General features: G+C 38.8%; 1 protein-coding gene across 4 annotated transcripts in view; it reads left to right on the top strand.

The window, feature by feature from the left end:
- The window catches only part of MAP3K20 (mitogen-activated protein kinase kinase kinase 20), a 243589-nt gene that overhangs the window by 132240 nt on the left and 88300 nt on the right, over positions 1-23049 (top strand). For all 4 annotated transcript variants that reach the window (XM_089690496.1, XM_089690494.1, XM_089690497.1 and 1 more), the window contains exons 5-10: positions 8247-8312; positions 10859-10887; positions 10980-11117; positions 17727-17813; positions 20667-20741; positions 22279-22385. In XM_089690496.1, coding sequence (XP_089546622.1) covers positions 8247-8312; positions 10859-10887; positions 10980-11117; positions 17727-17813; positions 20667-20741; positions 22279-22385 — 502 coding nt within the window. The remainder of the gene's footprint in view (positions 1-8246; positions 8313-10858; positions 10888-10979; positions 11118-17726; positions 17814-20666; positions 20742-22278; positions 22386-23049) is intronic.

Here is a 23049-nt window from a genome sequence, read left to right as displayed (position 1 = left end):
TGCATTTGCAATCTCTGTGATTGAATGAATGGAAATGCAGTGGATGAAAAGGGGCAGGCCAGGGATAGTATGGTAGGGGAAGTAAGGGCTAGATGATAATGGACATCTTCCAGCCAGTAAGTGAGGCATTCTCTGATTTGCTGCAGTATACTGTAAGCAGCTTACAGCGTGAAGTGAAATCTGGATATAAAATTTCACTGCAGGAAAAGAGATTGTAAAACTGTGCAAAATTGAAGGTAAGGCTGGAGTTTAGCTTTAGGATTTAAGGGTGTTTCAGGTTAAGAGTTAGGAATAGAGTTAACCACTTCAATACCGGGCACTTTTACCCCTTCCTGCCCAGGCCAATTTTCAGGTTTCAGCGCTCTCACACTTTGACAATTGTGCAATCATACAACACTGTACCCAAACTAAAATGTTATAATTTTCTTCACACAACTAGAGCTTTCTTTTGGTGGTATTTAATCACCGCCGGGGTTTTTATTTTTTGCTAAATTAACAAAAAAAAGACCGAAAATTTAGAAAAAGGCCCCACGTTTTTCTTTCTTCTGTTACAAAAGTTTGCAAATAAATAATTGTTGTTCATAAATTTAGGCCAAGATGTATTCTGCTACATGTCTTTGGTGAAAATAACCCAAATTAGTATTTATTATTTAGTTTGTAGGAAAGTTATAGAGTTCACAAACTATGGTATAAATCTGAATATTGATCAATCCTGAAGTACTAAAAGCCAATCTAATTTTTTGAGGTCCAAGAATGTCAGAACAGTACAGATATCCCCCAAATGACCCCTTTTTGCAAAGTAGACAGTCTGACGTATTTCATAACAGGCATTTTTTTTTTTTAACATATTGTTACCAGTGCAGTACAGCGTCATCATATAACTGGCATGGCGGTTATCAGGGACACTGACTGGTGACAGTAGGGAAAAAAATTGATAATAATTTTTTCATTTTTTTATTATTTTTAAATTGTTATTAAATTTTTTTTCTCTTTTTTTTAAGATTTTTGTTTTCATATTGCACCATGACCAAAGTAGTATAATGTTACCATAGTAACATTGTACTACTTTGGGCAAGTGATCAGTATTTTTTTTTACACAATTAGCTTATAGTAAAGAATTACTTTGCTATATGCTAGCATTTACTTGGATGAAATCGATTCATTCAGGGTTTTTTTTTTGGTGATAAGTTGTGATTTGGCCACAGCTAATCACATGACACAGCTGGGCTGTGATTGGCCCAGCTTGTGCATGTGATCACGGTGACCATTCACAGCTAGACACACTTGTATACAATGGATGGCATGAAAGGAAGCCATCCATTATATACAACTGTCATGTGACTTGTGATTGGTCACAGCCGGTCACATGGTACTGGCAACAGGGCCTGTACACAGATCTGTCATCGGCCATGTCTGACGTACACGGCCGATGACAGATCACGCCACAGCGTGGCTCTGCAGGCATGCGCAATGCGTGTTCCGAAAAGGATGCCGTATGGACAACTAGTTAAAATGCACCTGTGCCCAAACTATGGTCATTGTACTATTTAAAGCTCTTCCGCTGATTGTTAATATGTAAAGGAAAGGATTCACCTTTCATAGCATGTTACATCCATATTCAAGGTGTAATATGTAACATATGAAAGCACCTGCCCCCACTCCCCATCGATCCCCCACTTTGACAACTAGCAAAGGATCTTCACCCAAACCCCCTTCCGCTAGCTATAAAATTAAAAGAAAAAACCGCAGCCATGCGGGCCTCTGCAAGGACGTAGCAGAATACATTTTAGCCCAAATTTATGAAGAAATTTGATTGGATATGTTTTATTAAAAACAGTAGAAAATATTGTTTTGTTTTGTTCATTTATATAATAAAAACCCAGTAGCGACCAAATACCACCCAAAGTAAGCTCTATTTGTGTGAAAGAAAGTGATACAAATCTTACCGGGTACTGTGTGGCATGAATTAGCAATTGTCAATTAAAGTAACGCAGTGCTGAATGGCAAAAAATGCTCCGGTCATGAAGGGGGTAATACCTTCCAGAGGTCTAATGGTTACTGTTACTAAACCCACAACTGTAAAATCAGTCTGTATATGCAGTAAAGCATGTTTGGTATACTCACTGTGGAACCTAAGGGGTTAATCCTCTGCATTGTATAAAAAGGATGTTTGGTCCTGTCTTCTCTGATCCTTTCCTTCTTCTACTGTCCCCAATCCATTTGCTGATAGAACAAAAACAAAGCCTTGGGGGCAAGCTGCACATGCTGAGTTTGGTGTGTATTGCTAGAGAGTTTTTTTTTTTTCTTGAGATAGTGAATTTGATCAATACAGGGCCAATCAGTACTGTCCAGACAGAGGGTCAGGGGCTATGCACCCTCATAGGACAGTCACAGGGGAATGAAAACTCCTCCTTTAAGTTTTAACCAGTGCTCTGCTGGACACTGATCTTAATCACAAGACTGCTCTAACTGCTGATTTTATTACTAAAATAATTGCATTTCTGTGTACTGTGGGAGACCAGATATAGTGAATGCAGTGTCCTGGGTTTAGCAACACTTTAAGTTCACTTTTTTTCAAGGCTGATCGTCTTGTATCTAGAAACTACAAGCCTTGGGCTTCCATACCAAACACCAACGTACCTCACTTTCTGTGACTTTGCAGGAAGCTCCTATCGGCATCCATTCAACTTAACAGAACAAGAATGATCTAATTCCCTATGTGCACTTATGGCAAAGTTGCCATGATTTAATTCTTCTTGTAGTAAATTTGTATGCATTGAAGAGTTTTAAAGTCAAAACCTCCTTTTTACACATTGACCTGCTCACATATCTAATTACAGAGGTCATTGTTTTTGCTCAGAGCTATTTCTAGTCCACACTTAAAAGTAGGGAAGCAGCTCCTGCTTTTATAGTCTAGGTACATGCCAATAAATCAGCTCATTTAACGGTTTTAACCTCGGTGTGACTTTCTCTAAAATAAACATATGAAAGTCTTGTTCTTCCTCTCTTTCCTGGGAAAAAAAAAAGTGTTCAGTGTATGTGAGCTATTTTCTCCTCTCTCTATCAAGTTTCTACACATTATTTTCTTTTCAGAGCTCCATACTCTATATCTCTATGCCTTACTTATAGACTGGGAAATTACTGCCTGTGTTAAAAATACAATTTTATAGTGTGTATGTATGTGTGTATGTATGTACAGGTGAAACTCGAAAAATTAGAATATCGTGCAAAAGTTTCTTTATTTCAGTAATGCAACTTAAAAGGTGAAACTAATATATGAGATTCATTACATGCAAAGCAAGATAGTTCAAGCTGTGATTTGTCATAATTGTGATGATTATGGCTTACATCTTATGAAAACCCCAAATCCACAATCTCAGAAAATTAGAATATTGTGAAAAGGTGCAATATTCTCAGCTCAAAGTGTCCACTCTAATCAGCTAATTAAGCCATAACACCTGTAAAGGGTTCCTGAGCTTTTAAATGGTCTGTCAGTCTGGTTCAGTAGGAATCACAATCATGGGAAAGACTGCTGACCTGACAGTTGTGCAGAAAACCATCATTGACACCCTCCATAAGGAGGGAAAGCCTCAAAAGGTAATTGCAAAAGAAGTTGGATGTTCCCTAAGTGCTGTATCAAACCACATTAATAGAAAGTTATGTGGAAGGGAAAAGTGTGGAAGAAAAAGGTGCATAAGCAGCAGGGATGACCGCAGCCTGGAGAGGATTGTCAGGACAAGGCCATTCAAAAGTGTTGGAGACTTTCACAAGGAGTGGACTGAGGCTGGAGTCAGTGCATCAAGAGCCACCACATACAGACGGATCCTGGACATGGGTTTCAAATGTCGTATTCCTCTTGTCAAGCCGCTCCTGAACAACAAACGTCAGAAGCATCTTACCTGGTCTAAAGAAAAACAGACCTGGTCTGTTGCTCAGTGGTCCAAAGCTCTCTTTTCTGATGAGAGCAACTTTTGCATCTCATTTGGAAACCAAGGACCCAGAGTATGGAGGAAGAATGGAGAGGCACACACTGCATGATGCTTCAAGTCCAGTGTGAAGTTTCCATAGTCTGCTGTCATCTGCTGGTGTTGGTCCACTGTGCTTCATTAAGTCCAGGGTCAACCAGGAGATTTTGGAGCACTTCATGCTTCCTTCCACAGACGAGCTTTATGGGGATGCTGACTTCATTTTCCAGCAGGACCTGGCACCTGTCCACACTGCCAAAAGCACCAAAACCTGGTTCAATGACCGTGAGATTACTGTGCTTGATTGGCCAGAAAACTCGCCTGACCTGAACCCCATAGACACTCTATGGGGCACTGCCGAGAAAAAGATTAGAGACATGAGACCGAACAATGCAGAAGAGCTGAGGGCCGCTATTGAAGCATCCTGGTCTTCCATAACACCTCAGCAGTGCCACAGGCTGATAGTTTCTATGCCCTGCCGCATTGAGGCAGTAATTGCTGCAAAAGTGGCCCAAACCAAGTACTGAGTACATATGCATGCTTATACTTTTCAGAAGTCCCATATTGTTCTATGTACAATCCTTGTTTTATTGATTGCATGGAATATTCAAATTTTCTGAGATTGTGGATTTGGAGTTTTCATGAGCTGTAAGCCATAATCATCACGACAATTACGATTATGACAAATCACGGCTTGAACTATCTTGCTTTGCATGTAATGAGTCTATCTCATATATTAGTTTCAACTTTTAATTTTTTGAGTTTCACCTGTATGTGTGTGTGTGTATATATATATATTACACAGAGATGAGACAAATCCTCCTATATTAGTTGTTCCTGTTAATCTGCAGTTTTCTATTCTCTATATTCATTCAAAGTCCAGAAATTATAGCTCTTGCCTGAGCTGTCCGAAAATGGGGAGGAGAGCTGAAATTACACACTGCAGAGCACAGTGAAGAGAGCTCTGAAAGGCGATTGGAGAAAAGGGACACCCCCCAATCCCACAGCACACAGGAACAGAGCTGAGGCTGAGGCTGTCAATCACAGGCTGTGTGCTGGAGCTCTCTCTCTTGTTACCATTTTTCTTTTGGTCTCAGAAAAACTTGTCTGAAATGACTCATGCTGATGCATGACAGACAGAATGACACTTGGTGTTACAGATAGCGAGATGTACACACTATAGTGGAATATGTTTTGTTTATATTTAGTGTCAGATGTTTACAACCACTTTAAGCCCTCCTGCACACTTGTCGTTTTTACAGCAGCTGTTTTTGGCGTTTGACGTTTTTTTCTACAGTCAATAAACCCCCCTGCATGTTATCTTATGTGTTCATGCACACCTAGTCTGTAATCAACTTTTTTGGCAGGAAAAAAACCCCTCAAAACTATTAGGTTTTGTAGAGGAGTTTTTAGCTGTAAAAACGCAGTAAAACGCCGCAAAGCAGCGTTTTTGGATGTTTTTTGACCAAAAAAAACCTTTTTTTTGGTAAAAAAAAAAACACTAAAAACCGCAAATGTGGAAAAACGGCGCTAAATGGTACTGCAAAAACGCTAAAAAGAACCTGAAAAACTCACGTTATCAAAACGTCCCGTGTGCATAAGGGCTACCTACGCTGTTGGAAGCATTTTCTTATATTTGTTTTATGTGCAAAAAATACATGTTTATCTTATCAGAATTTCAGAGCTGTCCTGTGCACACTTCTGTGTCATCTCAAACAGACTTTCTTTCTTCCTTTTCTTATTTTGGACTACAGGTAAATTAGTCCCTGTGCTATGGATTAGATACAGTGGGAGTGGCTCAGTAGTTTAGCAAAATACATTGGTTAAGGCTGACGCCACAAAAGTCCACAAAAATGTTGCACATTGTCAACCCACACTAGGAAATTAGGAGTCTGTTCAGCACAGAGCAACAGAAATTTTTCTGCACTCATTGAGTCTTTAAAGGTATATAACATATGTGCAGGGGCATATTTACCACAAGGCAAACAAGGCATTTTTCAGGGGGGCAGCATCACCACCCAGAAGAAGGGACACACATGGCATAGGCAGATGGGATCCAAGAGAGGGTGACGGTGTATGCAGAAACTTACTCTCGTTCCGAGGAATGTGCGGAGCTGTAAAGGTGAGTGTCTTTCTAGCGCCAGGGGGGGGTGGGGATGGGGGAGGTGGATTGCCAGTGCATAGGGGGAGGTGGTAGTGTAAGCCTCTCTTGGGGGGGAGGGCAGGGGTGTTGTTGGTCAATGTTAGGCTCTTTCTGCGGGGAAGGGGGGTATTTTTGTGTTGTCTAGGGCAGTATGAAACCTAAATACGCCACTGGGTGTGATAGTGCGGCAGGAAATCTGATACTAACACTGGGTGTATGGGGGGAGGTGGTAGTGGAAGCCTCTTTTGGGGGGGTAGGGGGGGCAGGGGTGTTGTTGGTCAATGTCAGGCTCTCTCTGCGGGGAAGGGGGGGGGTATTTTTGTATTGCCTAGGGCAGCATGAAACCTAAATACGCCACTGCATATGTATGTATTGTAGGGATGTTCTGCATATATGAATTTTATATTGCCTTCACAAGCAATTTAATAGTTTTAACTAATGTTAATGTATTATTTTTGCACTTGTTATATGAATGAAAGTGACCATCTCAATGTGAATAAACAAAATAAAAAGAATTGCTAAAATGGAACGCATTGTTAATAGAAGATGGCTACCTGGAGAAAGGTTTCCCACCATGTTTTTGTCAGTTCTATGTTTGTGTGTTTGCCCATTACAGCTGGTTAGTCTGGTTGTGCATGGGCAAGGCTTGCTAACCATTGCATTCCTGCTTAGGACAATTTAAGTTGTCACTGAGATCTTACTGAATATACTCCCTCGGGTGCTCCCTCACCTCCCCTCTCTAAGGTGTACTCATTAAAGTCATAGTCCACCTTTGTCACCATGTTTTGTGTTACACACATATTTAGGGCATAGCCTGAAACCTAGTCACATTCCCTGCCCCCCCCCCCCCGTACCTTCAATCTGCCTCTCCTTCCCTACTTACCTGGATGACGGGGTGTTTCCCCTTGGAGCGTCCTGTTGTTTTTATGAATATATTGTGGCTGTGCATGGCCTTACCCATCCATCCACTTACAGATCCATTAACGGGGTATATAGACTACAAGTCCCCAACTGCCATTGCGGAAGAGGAACTCACAGAGGGCCAACACAAATGTGGTGACATCACCGCACTTTTAGTCCATTGTTTACATCCTCCATACCCATAAAGGAAGGTCTGTATCTCCCTACGGACCTAGAACTGGGATGTAAACCATGCAGGAGCCTCTGCATTGCACCCGCAACACATTGATAATGCCAAATTCTGACCCTACCATCTGAATGTCGGAGTAACCAGTGTGCCCATTCTCCTCTAACATCAACAAGGCTTTTTCACTTATATTTTCTCTTTTTCGGACCATTCTCTGTAAACCCTAGAGATGGTTGTGTGTGAAAATCCCAGTAGTTCAGCAGTTTTTTTAAATACTCAGACCTGCCCATCTGGCACCAACAACCATGCCACGTTCAAAGTCACTTAAATCCTCTTTCTTCCCCATTCTCATGCTCGGTTTTAACTTCAGCAAGTTGTTTTCACCACATCTAGATACCTAATTGCATTGAGTGGCTGCCATGTGATTGGCTGATTAGCAATCTGTGCTACTAAGCAATTGAACAGGTAGACCTAATAAAGTGGCTGGTGAGTGTATAGTAAGGACTTTTTTTCTGTATTGTAGTTTGTACATTTATATGGACATGGGACCGTTATTTATGCTCATTACATATCTAAGTTCTGTCTTCTGTTTATTAGTGGTGCACAAAGACTGCTTGATTATTACTGTCTCTCAGTGTCTCTGGCCCCCATGCAGTCAAATCTCCCCTTATTGGTCATAAAGTTACCCATCATATTGAAGTACCAGTAACACATGGTGCAGAAAGGGGAGCTCAGCTTTAGCAGGAAAAGTGGAGATTTGCATAGACTTTTAGCTGCCTGTGTCTCTGGATCTAATAGTCATTTTGATATGATTGTTTTTTATTTGTGCGCTAATGCTGGACATGCACAAGTTTCAAACTCGCTGGTGATAGTTTATACGTACTTTCTAATTTTTACAAATAAGCTGCTAATATTGAAGTGGTATCAGTTTAATTGATAAGAAATGTTTAATACTCAAAATCACATTTTGCATGTTCTTTAGGATAGAGAAAGTTCATGCAGAAGTAAAAAATACTTTGGATTCACACTTTTTGTTTCTTTTTGTAAACAGGAATGCACTACTTACACATGGAGGCCCCAATCCGTGTGATACACCGAGATCTCAAGTCTAGAAATGGTAAAGTATACAAGATATATGTAAGAATTCTATGCATTGTGTTTATGTTCCTCAGTTATCTTTGTTCTCTGATGGCCTTAAAGGAAAGTGAAATTACTGTAGGTTCAAGCAAACCAATCCGTTTTTATCTTTCATTGATTAGTAAATGGAATTAAGATGTCTATACACAGTTCAAGTTTTGGCTGACACCTGTTGTCAAGACCACACGCCTTGAAACAAATCGATTGAAAAGCTGAAGAACCACAGCAGAAATTGGCTACATACTTTTTTTATTTCAGCTAAACGGACCATAGTGCAAGCCTGTAAGACCCAACGTGTAGCTTTTCAGAGGGTAAAGACACAAATAACCACAATGATGCTCCATGTCCAGTATTCTGAACGATTCCCATACTAAATTTCTTAAGGTCTGGAAACCTTGGATTTCATATGATTTTCCATCACTCCAATCTACATGCCTAGGCCTTGTCTGACTACTCCTTTTGGAGCCCCCCAATCTGAATTCCCCCCTCCTTCTTTCCTTCTCTTGACTATACTCCCTTTTTTCTTTCTTTCCTTTCTTTGCCTAGGCCTTGTCTGACTACTCCTTTTGGAGCCCCCCAATCTGAATTCCCCCCTCCTTCTTTCCTTCTCTTGACTATACTCCCTTTTTTCTTTCTTTCCTTTTTGCTCTCGCAATTACCGCTTCACGGGCTGGGCTGTAGGAGGAGAACCTCCCCTTTGGTGTCTGCGAGTACATTTTGGGACATGGCTTTATTACAGTTTCAGCTTATTGATATCCTCCCAATATTTCAGTGTCCTTCTGTTTGGATATCCTTGACTGTAACTATTATTGCTAAGCATGTATTTGTTGTTAATTAATCAGCCTCTGCATGGGCGAACCATATGCTTATTTTTAACGTTTCATGTGTATTGTCAAACCCAATAAACATATTGAAACGAAAAATCTGAAAAGCTAATTTTCAGATGCAGTCACTGTTCCGGTGTTGAGACGACATCTGCAGGTTCTGCAGCTGTCTGAGCACAATAGCCAGTAGGTTCAGTAAGTTGTTTAGCATGGATGGAGGAGAGAAATCAATGCTTGTATGGATAGCATTATACAGTTGCAAGAAAAAGTATGTGAACCCCTTGGGATTATGTGGAGTTTTTCATGAATTGGGCATAAAATGTGCTCTAAACGTCATCTAAGTCACAACAATAGAAGAACACAGTCTGCTGAACATAATACTACACAACATTAGATGTTGCCATGGTTTAATTGCACATAACATGTAAACATTCACAGTGCAGGGAGGAAAAAGTATGTGAACCTTTGGACTTAATAACTGGTTGACCCTCTTTTGGCAGCAATAACCTCAACCAAACGTTTCCTGTAGTTGCAGATCAGACCTGCACAACGATCTGGAGTAATTTTGGACCACTCCTCTTCACAAAACTGTTTCAGTGTAGCAATATTCTTGGGATGTCTGGTGTGAATCGCTCTCTTAAGGTCATGCCACAGCATTTCAATCGGGTTGAGGTCAGGACTCTGACTGGGCCACTCCAGAAGGCGTATTCTGTGCTGTTGCAGCCATTGTTTTGTTGAATTACTTGTATGCTTTGGGTCATTGTCCTGTTGCATCACCCATCCTCTGCGGAGCTTCAGTTGGCGGACAGATGGTCGTACGTTTTCCTGCAAAATGTCTTGATAAACTCTGGAATTCATTTTCCCATCAATGACAACAATCCGTCCAGGCCCTGAGGCAGCAAAGCAGCCCCAAACCACAATGCTCCCTCCGCCATGTTTTACAGTGGGGATGAGGTTTGGATGTTGGTGTGCTGTGCCTTTTTTTTCTCCACACATAGTGTTGTGTGTTCTTCCCAAACAACTCAATCTTGGTTTCATCTGTCCACAGTATATTTTGCCAGTAGTGCTGTGGAACATCCAGGTGCTCTTTTGCAAACTTCAAATGTGCTGCAATATTCTTTTTGGACAGCAATGGCTTCCTCCGTGGTATCCTCCCATGTACTCCATTCTTGTTTAATATTTTCCTTATTGTAGAAACCACCGATTATATTTACTGTTAAAAATCATATTTATACACTTAAAATTGCAAAATCCTTAAAAGATCATGAATGATCTTTAGGATTTGGCCATTGTAATTTTTAACATACAGTGAAGTACTATTTTCAGGTTTATGCTTTGATATTTTGTCACTTGAAAAATTTCTCAAAAAGCTGCCTGCCAAAAAAGACTTTTAGTTCTCAGTTCTCTAGCGTATGGTGAGTCCTAACTTTTGCAGAGCTATGACCGCCAACATACTCTTTCGTATCTGGCTCCGACCCGACTCCTGAAGTGTTAAGTGTGAAGTTCTGCTGCAGCCCACAGGTCTTGAAGAGAATGCCCTGAGGACTCGCCATATGCCAGAGAGGTAAGTTAAAAGTGTCTTCTTTTGCAGGCAACTTTTTTAGAAGTTTTTTTTCAAAAGAGCTGTTTTCAGTGGTGGCTGAAAGAAGTGGTAGTATTTTATGTACCATATTTACAGATTGTCCTGTCTTTTTGTTTTTAGTTGTAATAACCATGGATGGAATATTAAAGGTAAGGAATCTCTCTTACTTACAATAGAATTTTGAAAATTTGCACCCCATTGAGAGCTTTTGTTCTCTAAAATATGTCCTTGTTTTCTCTAGATATGTGATTTTGGTGCCTCGAGGTTTCATTCCCACACAACACATATGTCCCTTGTAGGGACTTTTCCATGGATGGCTCCAGAAGTTATTCAGAGTCTTCCAGTGTCTGAGACATGTGATACCTACTCATATGGGGTGGTAAGTTACCTTTTAAGTTGCCTGGTCAGAGAATGCTTGAATTCCTCTTGCTTCTCAGTATATTACACTGGCTCAAATATATTATTTGAGGATTGAATTTTTGCAATATTTTCTATATCCTAACTCATGAAGTCACTGACAAAAACCTGAATAAAAACCTGAATAATTATGTTCATTTTTAGCCATCTGGACACATTAATTTTTATTGGATTGAAAAATGTACTCATATTAACCACAATATTTTCTTTTAACAATGCCCCACTGTCTGGATTTACTGTTCATTTAGGCCTCTTACACATGGTACTGATGTCTTTGAGCATCTGCTTGTTTGAACGTAATTTCAGAGGTTTTTTTTGTCCGCATTTGCACGTACAATATATTCTTAGTGACAATTCATTAATGTTTACGCTCATATGCGTGTATTCGCGCACATCTGTGCCCAAATGCAGCGTACATTACTGACAAAAATGCAAATTGTCCTAATTTTTTTTAACTGAGGAATACGCAGCTCTTGTTTACGTGTCTGTGTGTAAAAAGGCACATTATAAATAATCGGCTACATTTTACCTGTTTTAAAAAAAACAAAAAAACCGCTGTATTGAGCGTTTTTCAAGTTGCAGTGTGCAAGAGACCTTATGATAGGTAATGGAGCAGTCTGTAAATATACCGACTAGCACAGAAAGGAAATGTAGAGAAAATAGCACAGATGGGTTATGGGAAATTTTAAAAAGAAGGTATGAGGGAATGGAACAGATCCAGGACGATGCAGAAATTGGAATTGGCATAATTACATTACAACCATCCTCTGCAAAAATACAGTGCAGGGTGCCGTGCTCAGGGAGCGGGAGCCCAGGGCTCTGAGGAAGAGGTAAGTCCTCGAAACATGTCAGCCTATTGGATGTCTACACTCCCTATTGCGGACTGTTACTCAGCGTGGTGTTGACCCAGCTGTTCTTTTATGATGTGCCTTGACTTTATTGTCGTTTGTGAGTACAACACCTACTTTATTTATTATTAAACATTTTTATGGTAATGCACTAGGCCTGTGCGCCCTCTGTTTGTTCTTTCCTCTTTCAAAAAATATACCCCTAAAGGAGGAAATGTAAAAGCAACAATTTAGCCTGGAGTTGGGCTTTAAGGGAAAATATAAGCGTATGTGACACAAGGAAGTTACATGGAGGAACTAACCTGGTACAAGGCAATGGAAATTAAGAATTGGAATAAAAACGGCTTTGGAGAGGGTACAGATATTATTCAGATAAAGATCTATCAACTTAATAGTAGACTATGGGATGAATAAAGGCCATTTTAGTTCCTATGTAAAAATGGGATGAGACCATATGCATAGATTGCAATCATATAGGCTTTTCAGGCATAGGTAATAATAGACTAACAATGTGGATTCAGGAAATATGGAGAGACTGTCAACCATATTTTTACAATGCATCAAATCTAAAATATTCTGTGAATAGGAATATCAATATATAGTATGTATGCACTTTCAATAATTGTTTATCTTGTCAGCGCAGAAAACGATGGTTGAAATTTTTTACATAAAATAAGATTACCAATTTAATTAGCAACATGGGTAAAACAGAGGCTTAAAGTGGCTGTAAACCCTTACATATATCCAATAAAGTGACTGGCCTCAGGTAATACACAAAGATGAAACAAATTCTCCCAGATAAGGTGTACTTGTTTGTCTGCAGTCTTCTCTTCTCTACATCCATTCAAAATGCTCAATTTATAAAGCTTGTCTGAGAGTTCTAAAAAATCGGGACGGAGAGCTTAAATTACACACTGCCAGAGCTCAGTGAGGAGAGCTGATTGGAGGCAGAGACACAAACCCCTCCACATAGCACACAGGAACAGAACTGAGGTTGTCAATCTGCTGGAGGTCCCTCCCCTGTCATCTTTTTTTCTCTTGGTGTCAGGAAAACTTGTCAGAAGTGATTCATGCTGATAGCAGAGGAACAAATCGGCAAAGAGAAATGAAACTTCGTGCTCTTCATTGAGACAAGTACACACTATAGAGGGATATGCGTTGTCCATTTTTTATGTCTGAGGATTAGAACCACTTTAAAGTCAGTGTATATTGTCTTGTATATTTCTTAGATATATATATGAATATGGTAAATGGATCAGCCTGATGCAAAAATGTATGTTTCATGTTTTAAAAAGCTTTGTGTCTGTTTATAGTTTATAAGCATATAGAAAATACACTGTTCAAAAAAATTAAAGGAACACTTTGAAAACACATCAGCTCTCAATGGAGAAAAATATCATTCAGGATATCTATACTGATATGGACTGGGTAATGTGTTAGGAATGTAAGGATGCCCCATCGTTTTATGGCAATGAAAATTATCAACCTACAGAGGACTGAATTCAAAGACACTCCAAAAATCAAAGTGAAAAAATTATGCAGCAGGCTAGTCCATTTTGCTGCAATTTCATTGCAGCAACTCAAAATGGTACTCAGTAGTTTGTATGGCCCCCCACATGCTTGTATGCATGCCTGACAACGTCAGGACAAGCTCCTAATGAGATGACGAATGGTGTCCTGGGGTATTTCCTCCTAGATCTGAACCAAGGCATCACTGAGCTCCTGGACAGTCTGAGGTGCAACCTGGCGGTGTTGGATGGACCTTCACATGATATCCTAGAGGTGTTCAATTGGATTTAGGTCAGGAGAGCGTGGGGGCCATTCAGTGGTATCAATTCCTTCATCCTCCAGGAACTGCCTGCATACTCTCGCCGCATGAGGCCGGGCATTGTTGTGCACCAGGAGAAACCCATGAACCACTGCGCCAGTGTAGGGTCTGACAATGGGTCCAAGGATTTCATCCCGATACCTAATGGCAGTCAGGGTGACATTGTATAGCCTGTAGAGGTCTGTGCATCCCTCCATGGATATTCCTCCCCAGACCATCACTGACCCACCACCAAAACGGTGATGCTGAACAATGTTACAGGCAGCATAACGTTCTCCATGGCTTCTCCAGACCCTTTCACATCTGTCACATGTGCTCAGGGTGAACCTGCTCTCATCTGTGAAAAGCAAAAGGGCGCCAGTAGCGGGCCTGCCAATTCTGGTGTTCAATGGCAAATGCCAGTCGAGTTCTGTGGTGTCGGGCAGTGAGCACAGGGACCACTAGAACACGTCGGGCCCTCAGGCCACCCTCATAAAGTTTGTTTTTTATTGTTTGGTTAGAGAAATTCACACCAGTGGCCTGCTGTAGGTTATTTTGTAGGGCTCTGGCAGTGCTCATCCTGTTGATAAGGGTCCTGCTGTTGGGTTAAGGACCTTCTACGACCCTGTCCAGCTCTCCTAGAGTAACTGCCTGGCTCCTGGAATCTCCTCCATGCTCTTGAGACTGTGCTGGGAGACACAGCAAACCATCTGGCAATGGCATGTATTGATGTGCCATCCTGGAGGAGTTGGACTGCCTGTGCCACCTCTGTAGAGTCCAGGTATTGCCTCATGCTACCAGTAATGACACTGACCCTAGTCAAATGCAAAACTAGTGAAAAACAGTCAGAAAAGATGAGTAGGGAAAATAATGTGAGTGGCCTTCACCTGTAAAACCATTCCTGTTTTGGGGGTCGTCTCGTTGCCCATCTAGTACACCTGTTAATTTAATTACCACCAAAGCATCTGAAACTGATTAACAATCCCCTCTGCTACTCAACTGACCAGATCAATATCCCAGGAATTTAATTGACTTGATGCTATACTCTGATTAAAAAGTGTTGCTTTAATTTTTTTGAGGAGTATATAAAGAAAACCATGGAAATAATTGTGGATTTGCAGTGCCTAAAACCAGCTTCTTATTTTCACCTATACCATTTATTAAGAAGGTGGATTGCTATACATTTTATCCTCATGTTTGGCGTGTCCTACAATAACACTTCACAGAGTGCAATAAACTTCAGTGTCAGTTTTCATCAGTTTTTTGTACTATGTATACAGGTAACCCTGACAAAGGAATTGGCAATCAGTAGAATACTGAAATGGAGATATTTATTTTTAATTGTCTTTTTATTTGTCTTTAACTTAGTACAAAAACAGTGCATCAGATGACACGCTTGTTATAATGTCATAACTAAATTTCCGTTTGTATTGACATCAGTAACAAAAAGAGTACTCCAACACAAATGTTACGTAAGCCAGCAAAAGTAACAAAACAATCTGTTATGCAAAAATTGTAATGGATTTACATATGTCCTTGAAGTTATGTGTGCCGTGCAAAAAAAAAAAAAAAAAAAATCTTCTTTCCAGTGAACATCTGGAAGTGTCTTCTTTTGTTATGTACTAGGATGAGAAGTTCATTACTTATCCTTTAAAGTTAGGCCTAAAGCACATAACCATAAAACTAAGGAAAAGAAATAGAAAAAGATAATAAAAAAAAGACTAACTGAGAAGACCGAGAATGAAAAATAAAAACTGTCTGGAAGGTAAATTTAGAGTGTATTGTAGAAGATAACAATGAAAGGAAATATCCCCCGCCCCAGGGAAATTTCATGTACAAATTAAAAAAAAGGATTTACAGAATAGTATTTCTCCACCAGTATCTAGGAGAGTCATAGATAATCCATGGTTGCCTTGTTATGATGTGCTTGGTCAGAGTAATTTACGTTTGGACCAGAAATAGTTTCATGAGTTTCATGAGTTTAGTTTCTTTGATCCTAAAAGATCTTGGTTGTTTAGTGATTCAGGGTAGTTCCATTCTAGATATTAGACCTCAAACAACTGTAAGCATATACAAATTTAGCTTTTAATTCAAGTTGAATCTAAAAAGGAGATTGGATACAGTAGAATGGCCTGCTTTTCAATCTGAGACAAGATCTGTAATTGCCAAGCATACCTAATAAAAATACTTGCATAACACACAGTGGAAAGATGGGCAAGCAAGTGCAACAATCTGAGACAACTGGAGTGGAAGCGAGTGTCGGGAAGGCTAAGTACATGATCGCAACAAACAAAAGCAACAAATAGAAAAATGTAAAGGAAATATGTATTGCAGAGAAAAATATGAGAGTAAAATCATTCTGCTGCCCAGGCTCCACAATAAATGAAGACCGTGATGTATTCCAGGAAATAAAAAGGAACAGTAGATGTAGAAAAGGGATGTTATGATTCACTAAAGACGGTTACAAGATAAAGGATTTTGTCACTGGTATTCAGATTTAAAGAACTATTCTCAAGATTGTTACATATACTGGAGAGACCTGGATAATAAAAGCAGAACTGGATCAACTAAAACAAGTGTACAGAGAGTTTTAAGGAGGGCTCTTTCATGATGGTTTATATTGAAGAATGAAACAATGGAACAAATAAAGAATCATGGAAAGGCTACGCAACCCCAAATACAGCAGCAGATAAAAGAAGTCTGTGTCTTGGATAGCTTGGTCATGTGATAAGGAGCAGAGAGAGAGAGAATCCCTAAGAAGGTTATTGAAGGAAAACTAGGAGGAAGAATGAGGATGATAAGGACCATAGAAGAAATGGATTAGTAAAGTGGAAGAGGACATAGAGCTGGGATTAGAAAGATGGAGATTAAAAGCAATTGATAGAGTGCAATGGGCTACAACTGTGTTGAAGGCCAGCGTCCATCTAGGGCTGTCATGTCACAGAGAGAACATTACCTTGACTTTTTAAACATATTTAGAAAAAATAACTAAAAAGAACATATTTTAGATGCCGTTTTTTTTTCTTTTCAAAATGGTTAGAAAACATACTTCATGGTAAACGATTTCTATCATTTGATAAAATCAAGACAAGTCTTACAGCTTTTTTTTTTTTTTTTAATTTATTTTTATTGACTGTTTTGGGATTGATGTAATGATGTTGTTTTACAATACTGCAGAATATTTTTTTCTGATAATGACTATTTGTTCTCTTAGTGTTTTGATATATGATTGAAGTAAAGAATTTCCTTAGGAAATATAAAACTTTACAAATGTCCAGGAAGACTCTTAGTTCTCTGAAGGCAATTTTGTAAAAGACAAAGTTCTGCAAGCTGTAGTAAATAATTATTTTTAATGATGTCCTCACAAAAAGATTTAAACCAACTTATCAGATGACATGTTGCCAGAATTATGATTGTATTCTAAGATACTCATTACATTTCTCAATTCTATTGATTTGTTCTATTGCACGATATTGTATACAGAACAAGCAGATCATTATAAGCATTGACAACTTTAGTTTATGTTTTTAATTTTTTTATTTTTTTTTTGTATCAACACCACCAGTTTAAAAATGTGTTTGACTATGAAAAGATAGGTTATAGTTTCTTGCTTACGTATACTTGTATGCGAGAGTGTGTATATATTTATTTTACAGTCAAATGTTATGAATATGTTTTAAAATTATATATATATATATCATGCATAATATTAAAGCGCTGTACCAGTCTTCTTTTAAACAAAAAAGTGTGTATATGAGCCTAAAACTTTTTTTTTTTTGGTTATGGCAACATAAGCTGCAAAGCTTTAGCACATAAAATGTTACTATGAATGGGCACGCTCTGTGAATTTTAAACATCAAATATTTATACAAGCTGTAAAATCTCCTTTGTCAGATAATATTTGTGCTGTTTCTAGGTTTTGTGGGAAATGCTAACAAGGGAGGTTCCGTTTAAAGGACTTGAAGGATTGCAAGTGGCTTGGCTCGTGGTAGAAAAAAACGAGGTAAGGCTACTTTTTTCTGCTCAGATACAGTTGATAGATATGAAAACAGTATTGGGGGTTTGCAAAAGACTTTTTCATCTTTTTCAAATTGAAAGTAAGTTCAACGCTTATGGAAAGATTACCAGTAGGAGCTAACACAAAGGGTCAAACTAATGTTATTCCTCATGAATGGACCCTTTACATCTAATTGTTGAGGCTTCACATCGTGATGCCACAGATCAAAAATTGTAGAACTACTGTACTAGTTTCTCAGCCTCAATAGGGTAACCTGGGGGTTTGTTCTTCGTGATGAAAGGAGCCATTGCGTCCAAGGTAGGGGACCCGTTTAACTCCATCTCCCGTGATTTTGGGCATCTTTTTACTGGCCAGGAGTTGATATTTCAGTGAAAGACGTTCAGATACTTCAACTTAACTCTCCCAGCAGGAGACGTTGTACTACAAGAAGCTGTCACTTTAGATAAGAGTTTCAAAAATAAAAGAAGAAAAAAATAAAGAAAATTACAGTTTAGCTTCCCGCAGCATGTTTGACTCCACATTAAAGATATGCTCATAACACGTATTGGCAGTGCTGCAGCTGAGCTTTAAGGTTCCTCCTCAAAGCTTTTGCCATTGAATAAAGTCTACAGTGGAGTAAACATGTACTGTACTAGGGAATAGTCTCTGAAATGCTCAGCCTTTTAACTGTGCTTACATGTCTCTTTCCTAAAATTCATGCCCAGAAAAAGGATTACTTTTAACAATCTGATTTTAAATTGAGCTAAAATAACCATTTATAATTAACTGTAGTATTTGTACAAAAATAATATAAATGAACCAAGGACAAAATTACTTTTTAAATTGAACAGCCATTATAAGTCTTATCTCTTGACATCATAAACACTGCATGGGTGCCGTGCGATCTTTTTTTTTTTCAGTTTATAGAGAGATTCTGTTACAAAATACTTTATGTACAAGACCACATCTAAAATAATAGATGACATATTCAAAGGAACTACAGTATATAAAAATGTACAAATAAAGGTGGGTCATTATTAGATAAAGTTTTCATTTCCATTAGTCCCATTAAAAGACATTGGGCTTCTTATCATCTATATGTGGCCAAACACATAAAACAAAGGGTCATAGCTTTTCCCTACAGCAAATCTGTGGATAATAAATAAAACACCATAACACTCACCAATACAGTGTTTTTTAAAGTTATTATTAGATGTTTAAAATGATAGGGAATTAGGTGAAAACATTTTTACCTCAAATTGACAAATTTGGATTTCCAGTGCAAATAACTTGGCTAAAGTTAAATTCTAACACAAAGCCTCCATTTCCAGTTCCATCCAATGGCAAGTTCCTTGTACCTCCAGCGATCGACCTTGTTCTGGTTGTTATACATATTTGCCTGGAATTTAATAACTCTCAATTGACCATTTTATATTTTATCTCCAGGTACGTTTCTTAAGGGTTGGAATCCTCTGCAGTCTATTTTGCCCAGGCTTAGCATTTTTTCACTCCTAGCAGAATGGATTTTTTTTTCCTGGTCCTTGGGGGGATGTCTATGATGTTCTGTTCATGCGCACTGACTCATGCATAACCTGAGTTAGCAGGTGTTATCTGTTCTAGTGTTTATTGTCGATAATATTTCTTTGGTAGCTATCTGTACTACAATGCCCCTGGCTTCAAAAAAGAGACCACAATCTCTTTACTCTGAAAAAAGGAGAGAGATTGTGAGTGATTCTGTCAATTCTTTTCTTCTTTCATCTGTGCAGAATTCTGAATCTATATTAAAAAAACAGCTGCCAGTGACTTCATCAGTCACGTAATGTATAGTGTTAGAATATTAAAAGCACTGACCATATAAAAAATAAAGCGTTGACTTCAAATACAGTGTATGTGAAGCCAAAACCTTTTTTTTCTGTATTGTATGGAGTAGGGAATGGTTTTTGTCCCCGTCATTTTTTTTTTCTTTTTTTTTTTTTTTCCTGTCCAGAGACACAGTAGCAGGTAAGAAGATAGCTCTTAAAAGTGATAAGATATCCCTCTTAGACAGTTGTCACTGGAGCAGGTTACTCCATTAGACGATTTTCCTTACCTCCTGTCCTGACAACTCAAACATTTTGGACTTCCTATAATTTTTTTCATCATTTCACCAATAGTGAGAGTAAATCTCTCTAAAAGGAACACAGACAGTAAAAAAAAAAGTCCTGACAAAGGTTTTAATTCCTCAATCTATTCAAAACAAAATAAAATCTTTGGCTTTACATATGCTTTAACTCTTATGCTGACACCTATCAAATATTTACTTTGTTCCATGCTCTGCAATGTTTTCTTCAGGCTTTCTATTTTGGTGGAGTGTTCTCGTTCTAGGCACATGGCTGTCTTCACGTTGTCTGTCATCGTTTGAGAATGAGGGTACCACCATACAGGGAATTTAATTATCTTTGCAGAGATTTCCTGGATGTTTGAGGCTGACCTAAAATGGGTGATCAGGGTCTTCCCTGATGCTTTTCTCAAGTCAGTCTATTTCATGTCAGCCCTGTTGCTCCAGGAAGTATTTTATAGAGGGCCATAAGGAATTGCTATTTGTAACAAATCTAAATATCCACTTTCAACTTGATTTAATAGTGAAATCAAGTAGTCCTTTGGAGGTTTCATAGCATTCCAGAATATAGGTTTAGGTTATTACAAATGCCCATTGTGACTTCTCTTTAATTTCTAAAAAATGCTGTTTTATTTCTATGTTCTTCCTTTTGTTTATTTTTCCAAAAGTATGATAGGTTGCAGATGACTTTGTAGACAAGCCATTTTTTAAGATGCTCAATGGGGTAGACCAGTAAAGTCTTCTAACTTGTGTATTTTCAGAGGTTGACCATTCCAAGCTCATGTCCGAGAAGTTTTGCAGAACTCATGCGCCAATGCTGGGAAGCTGATTCAAAGGTAATTAGTCATGGAGCTTATTTTGTTTCCTTAGTTTTTAGCAACCTTTTTGTCTAAACTCTTGTATGATAGAAAACAAGAAACGCCAACTGTTGCTGGTTAAAATTGCTGAAATGTTTTTTTCTTTCTTGTCCTGGGTTTTCAAGTTTTTTTTTTCATGAATTTAGATGACTATTTGCTAGGGGTTGCATTGATACTGTTTTTTAATCGTCAAATACGATTACCTATACTTTTGGTCAAGTACTTACCAATACCAAGTACCGATACCTTTGCAGTGCGATTTTGAGCCCATACAAAATGAATAGGCTCAAATTGCACTGCAAAGACTCCCATGTGATTTGAACAAGAATGCGGTGCAATTCCTGTCGAAATCGCATGCGATTTACCCCACTGCTGTGTGATCCCGCTATAGAAAGACAGGGAGGCGCCATCTAAGAAGTGAAGCAATAGGCAAACTGTTTTAAATGGTATTACAAGTCACATGTTGAAAGTGCATAATATCTTGCATGTCAAATCCAAAACCGGCCACTTGCGGTGCTCACGGGGCTGGAGAAGATGTAGGACGTTCCGGAATGCCTGTGGGTATAGGACAGAAGTGATGTCAGCTTGGGGGGGGCGGACCTCTTATACCTCTACTCCAGCCCTGTGAGCACGGCTAGTAGCCGGTTTTGTTTTTGACGTGCAAGATATTACGCACTTTTAACATGTGAGTTGTGATAACATTTTTTAAACTGTTTGCCCATTGCTGCACTTCTTAGATGGCACTTTCCTGTCTTCCTGTAGTGGAATTACACAGGAGTGGTGGGGGAAATCACTTGCAATTTGCACAGGAATCGCACCTCATTCCTGTTCAAATCACACGCGATTCTTTGCAGTGTGATTGGATTCCTTTCATTTTGTATGGGCTCAGATCACACCACAAAGGTATCGGTTTTGGGTATCAGGAGCATTTGCACGAGTACAAGTACTCATGCAAGTACTCAGTATCAGCACCGATACGGTTATCGGTATCGGTGCAACCCTCGAATTTGCTCCTTTGCCTTGTGGAATTAATAGAAAAAATTAAACTACATGAGCACACTCTATCTTGGAGGTGCTAATCGTTTTCTACAGTGCTTCCCAGCTGTCTCTGCTGTATTCATCGGGATTAAAGAGGATTTTGGAATAGGATGTCCAACAAGCTCATATAGGTGTGATGGTCAGTTGGCCATAAATGTTTACCCATATAGTATACTGTCCTGTCTGACACATGTCACTGAGAAAATAAGTAAGGTAAGGCTACGAGTAAGGGATGCAAAAAAAAAAAAAAACTTTACTGTGTCATCCCTTCTCATCTGACACCTTTTAAAATGGAAAGGAAAGGGGAAAAAAATCTCATGTATGAGGGCACAGACAACAGTTAATCATGCTAAAGACAGTTAACCCTTCCCCACTGTATCCAAAACAAAAAAATAAAAATCTTTTAGCCTTGTTTTAGCTAATGTTTATCTTTATTTTGTTATTGTAGCTTTAAATTTTTTTTTTTTTTTTTTTTTAGAAAAGACCATCATTCAAACAAATCATAGCAAACTTGGAGTCTATGTCAAATGACAGCAAGCTGCCAGACCAGTGCAATTCATTTTTACATAACAAAGCAGAATGGAGGTATGATCAAATTAAAAAAAATAAGCAAGCATTATTTTATACTATTTTAGGAATCTACTTTTATGGTTCATCTTCATAATTCTGCATTGATTTACACAGTCATACAAGTGGCCCTGTCTTCTGTAATTTTAGTATCGTAATCTCCTGAATTACTTCATACTGCAGTGATGATGATCTGATTAGCTTGATATTATTGCTAGTGCTGCTCACTGCAAAAAAGGAGTAGAAAGAGCTGAATTATATGTTACCTGCCATGATTTCACTAAAATCACCTTTTAAATTACACCTTTGTCTTTTTTTTTTTTCCTACCATTGGGTGCAGCCATATTCTTAGTTCACATTCACATCCAGGGGCATGCAAAAAATGTATGTTTATAATGTTTAATAGTGCATTTTATTGCCCATTTTTTTGTGTTTATGCATGTTATAAACATGAATGTTGATACATGGTTTTGTTCACATGTTATGCAAAGTTAGGGAAGGATATTCAAAAATGCATGTATTCTGGAAAAAAAGGTGGATACTGCATCTGTCCCCCACCGGCTCTAAGAGTTAGAACTGAGCTGTCAAAGACTGCACTGGAGCGCTGGGCTGTGGAGGGGGTGGAAGCAGCTGGCTCAAGCTCTCAGCGGATCGCTGAGAGGCTGAGCCAGGTGCAGGTCCA

Source organism: Staurois parvus, unplaced genomic scaffold (genome assembly GCF_062004578.1).
Source record: "Staurois parvus isolate SC_StPar_1 unplaced genomic scaffold, SC_StPar_1.0 ptg000530l, whole genome shotgun sequence".
Taxonomy (NCBI): domain Eukaryota; kingdom Metazoa; phylum Chordata; class Amphibia; order Anura; family Ranidae; genus Staurois; species Staurois parvus.
Note: the sequence above shows the minus strand (reverse complement) of the source record. Positions and strands in the feature narration are given on the sequence as shown.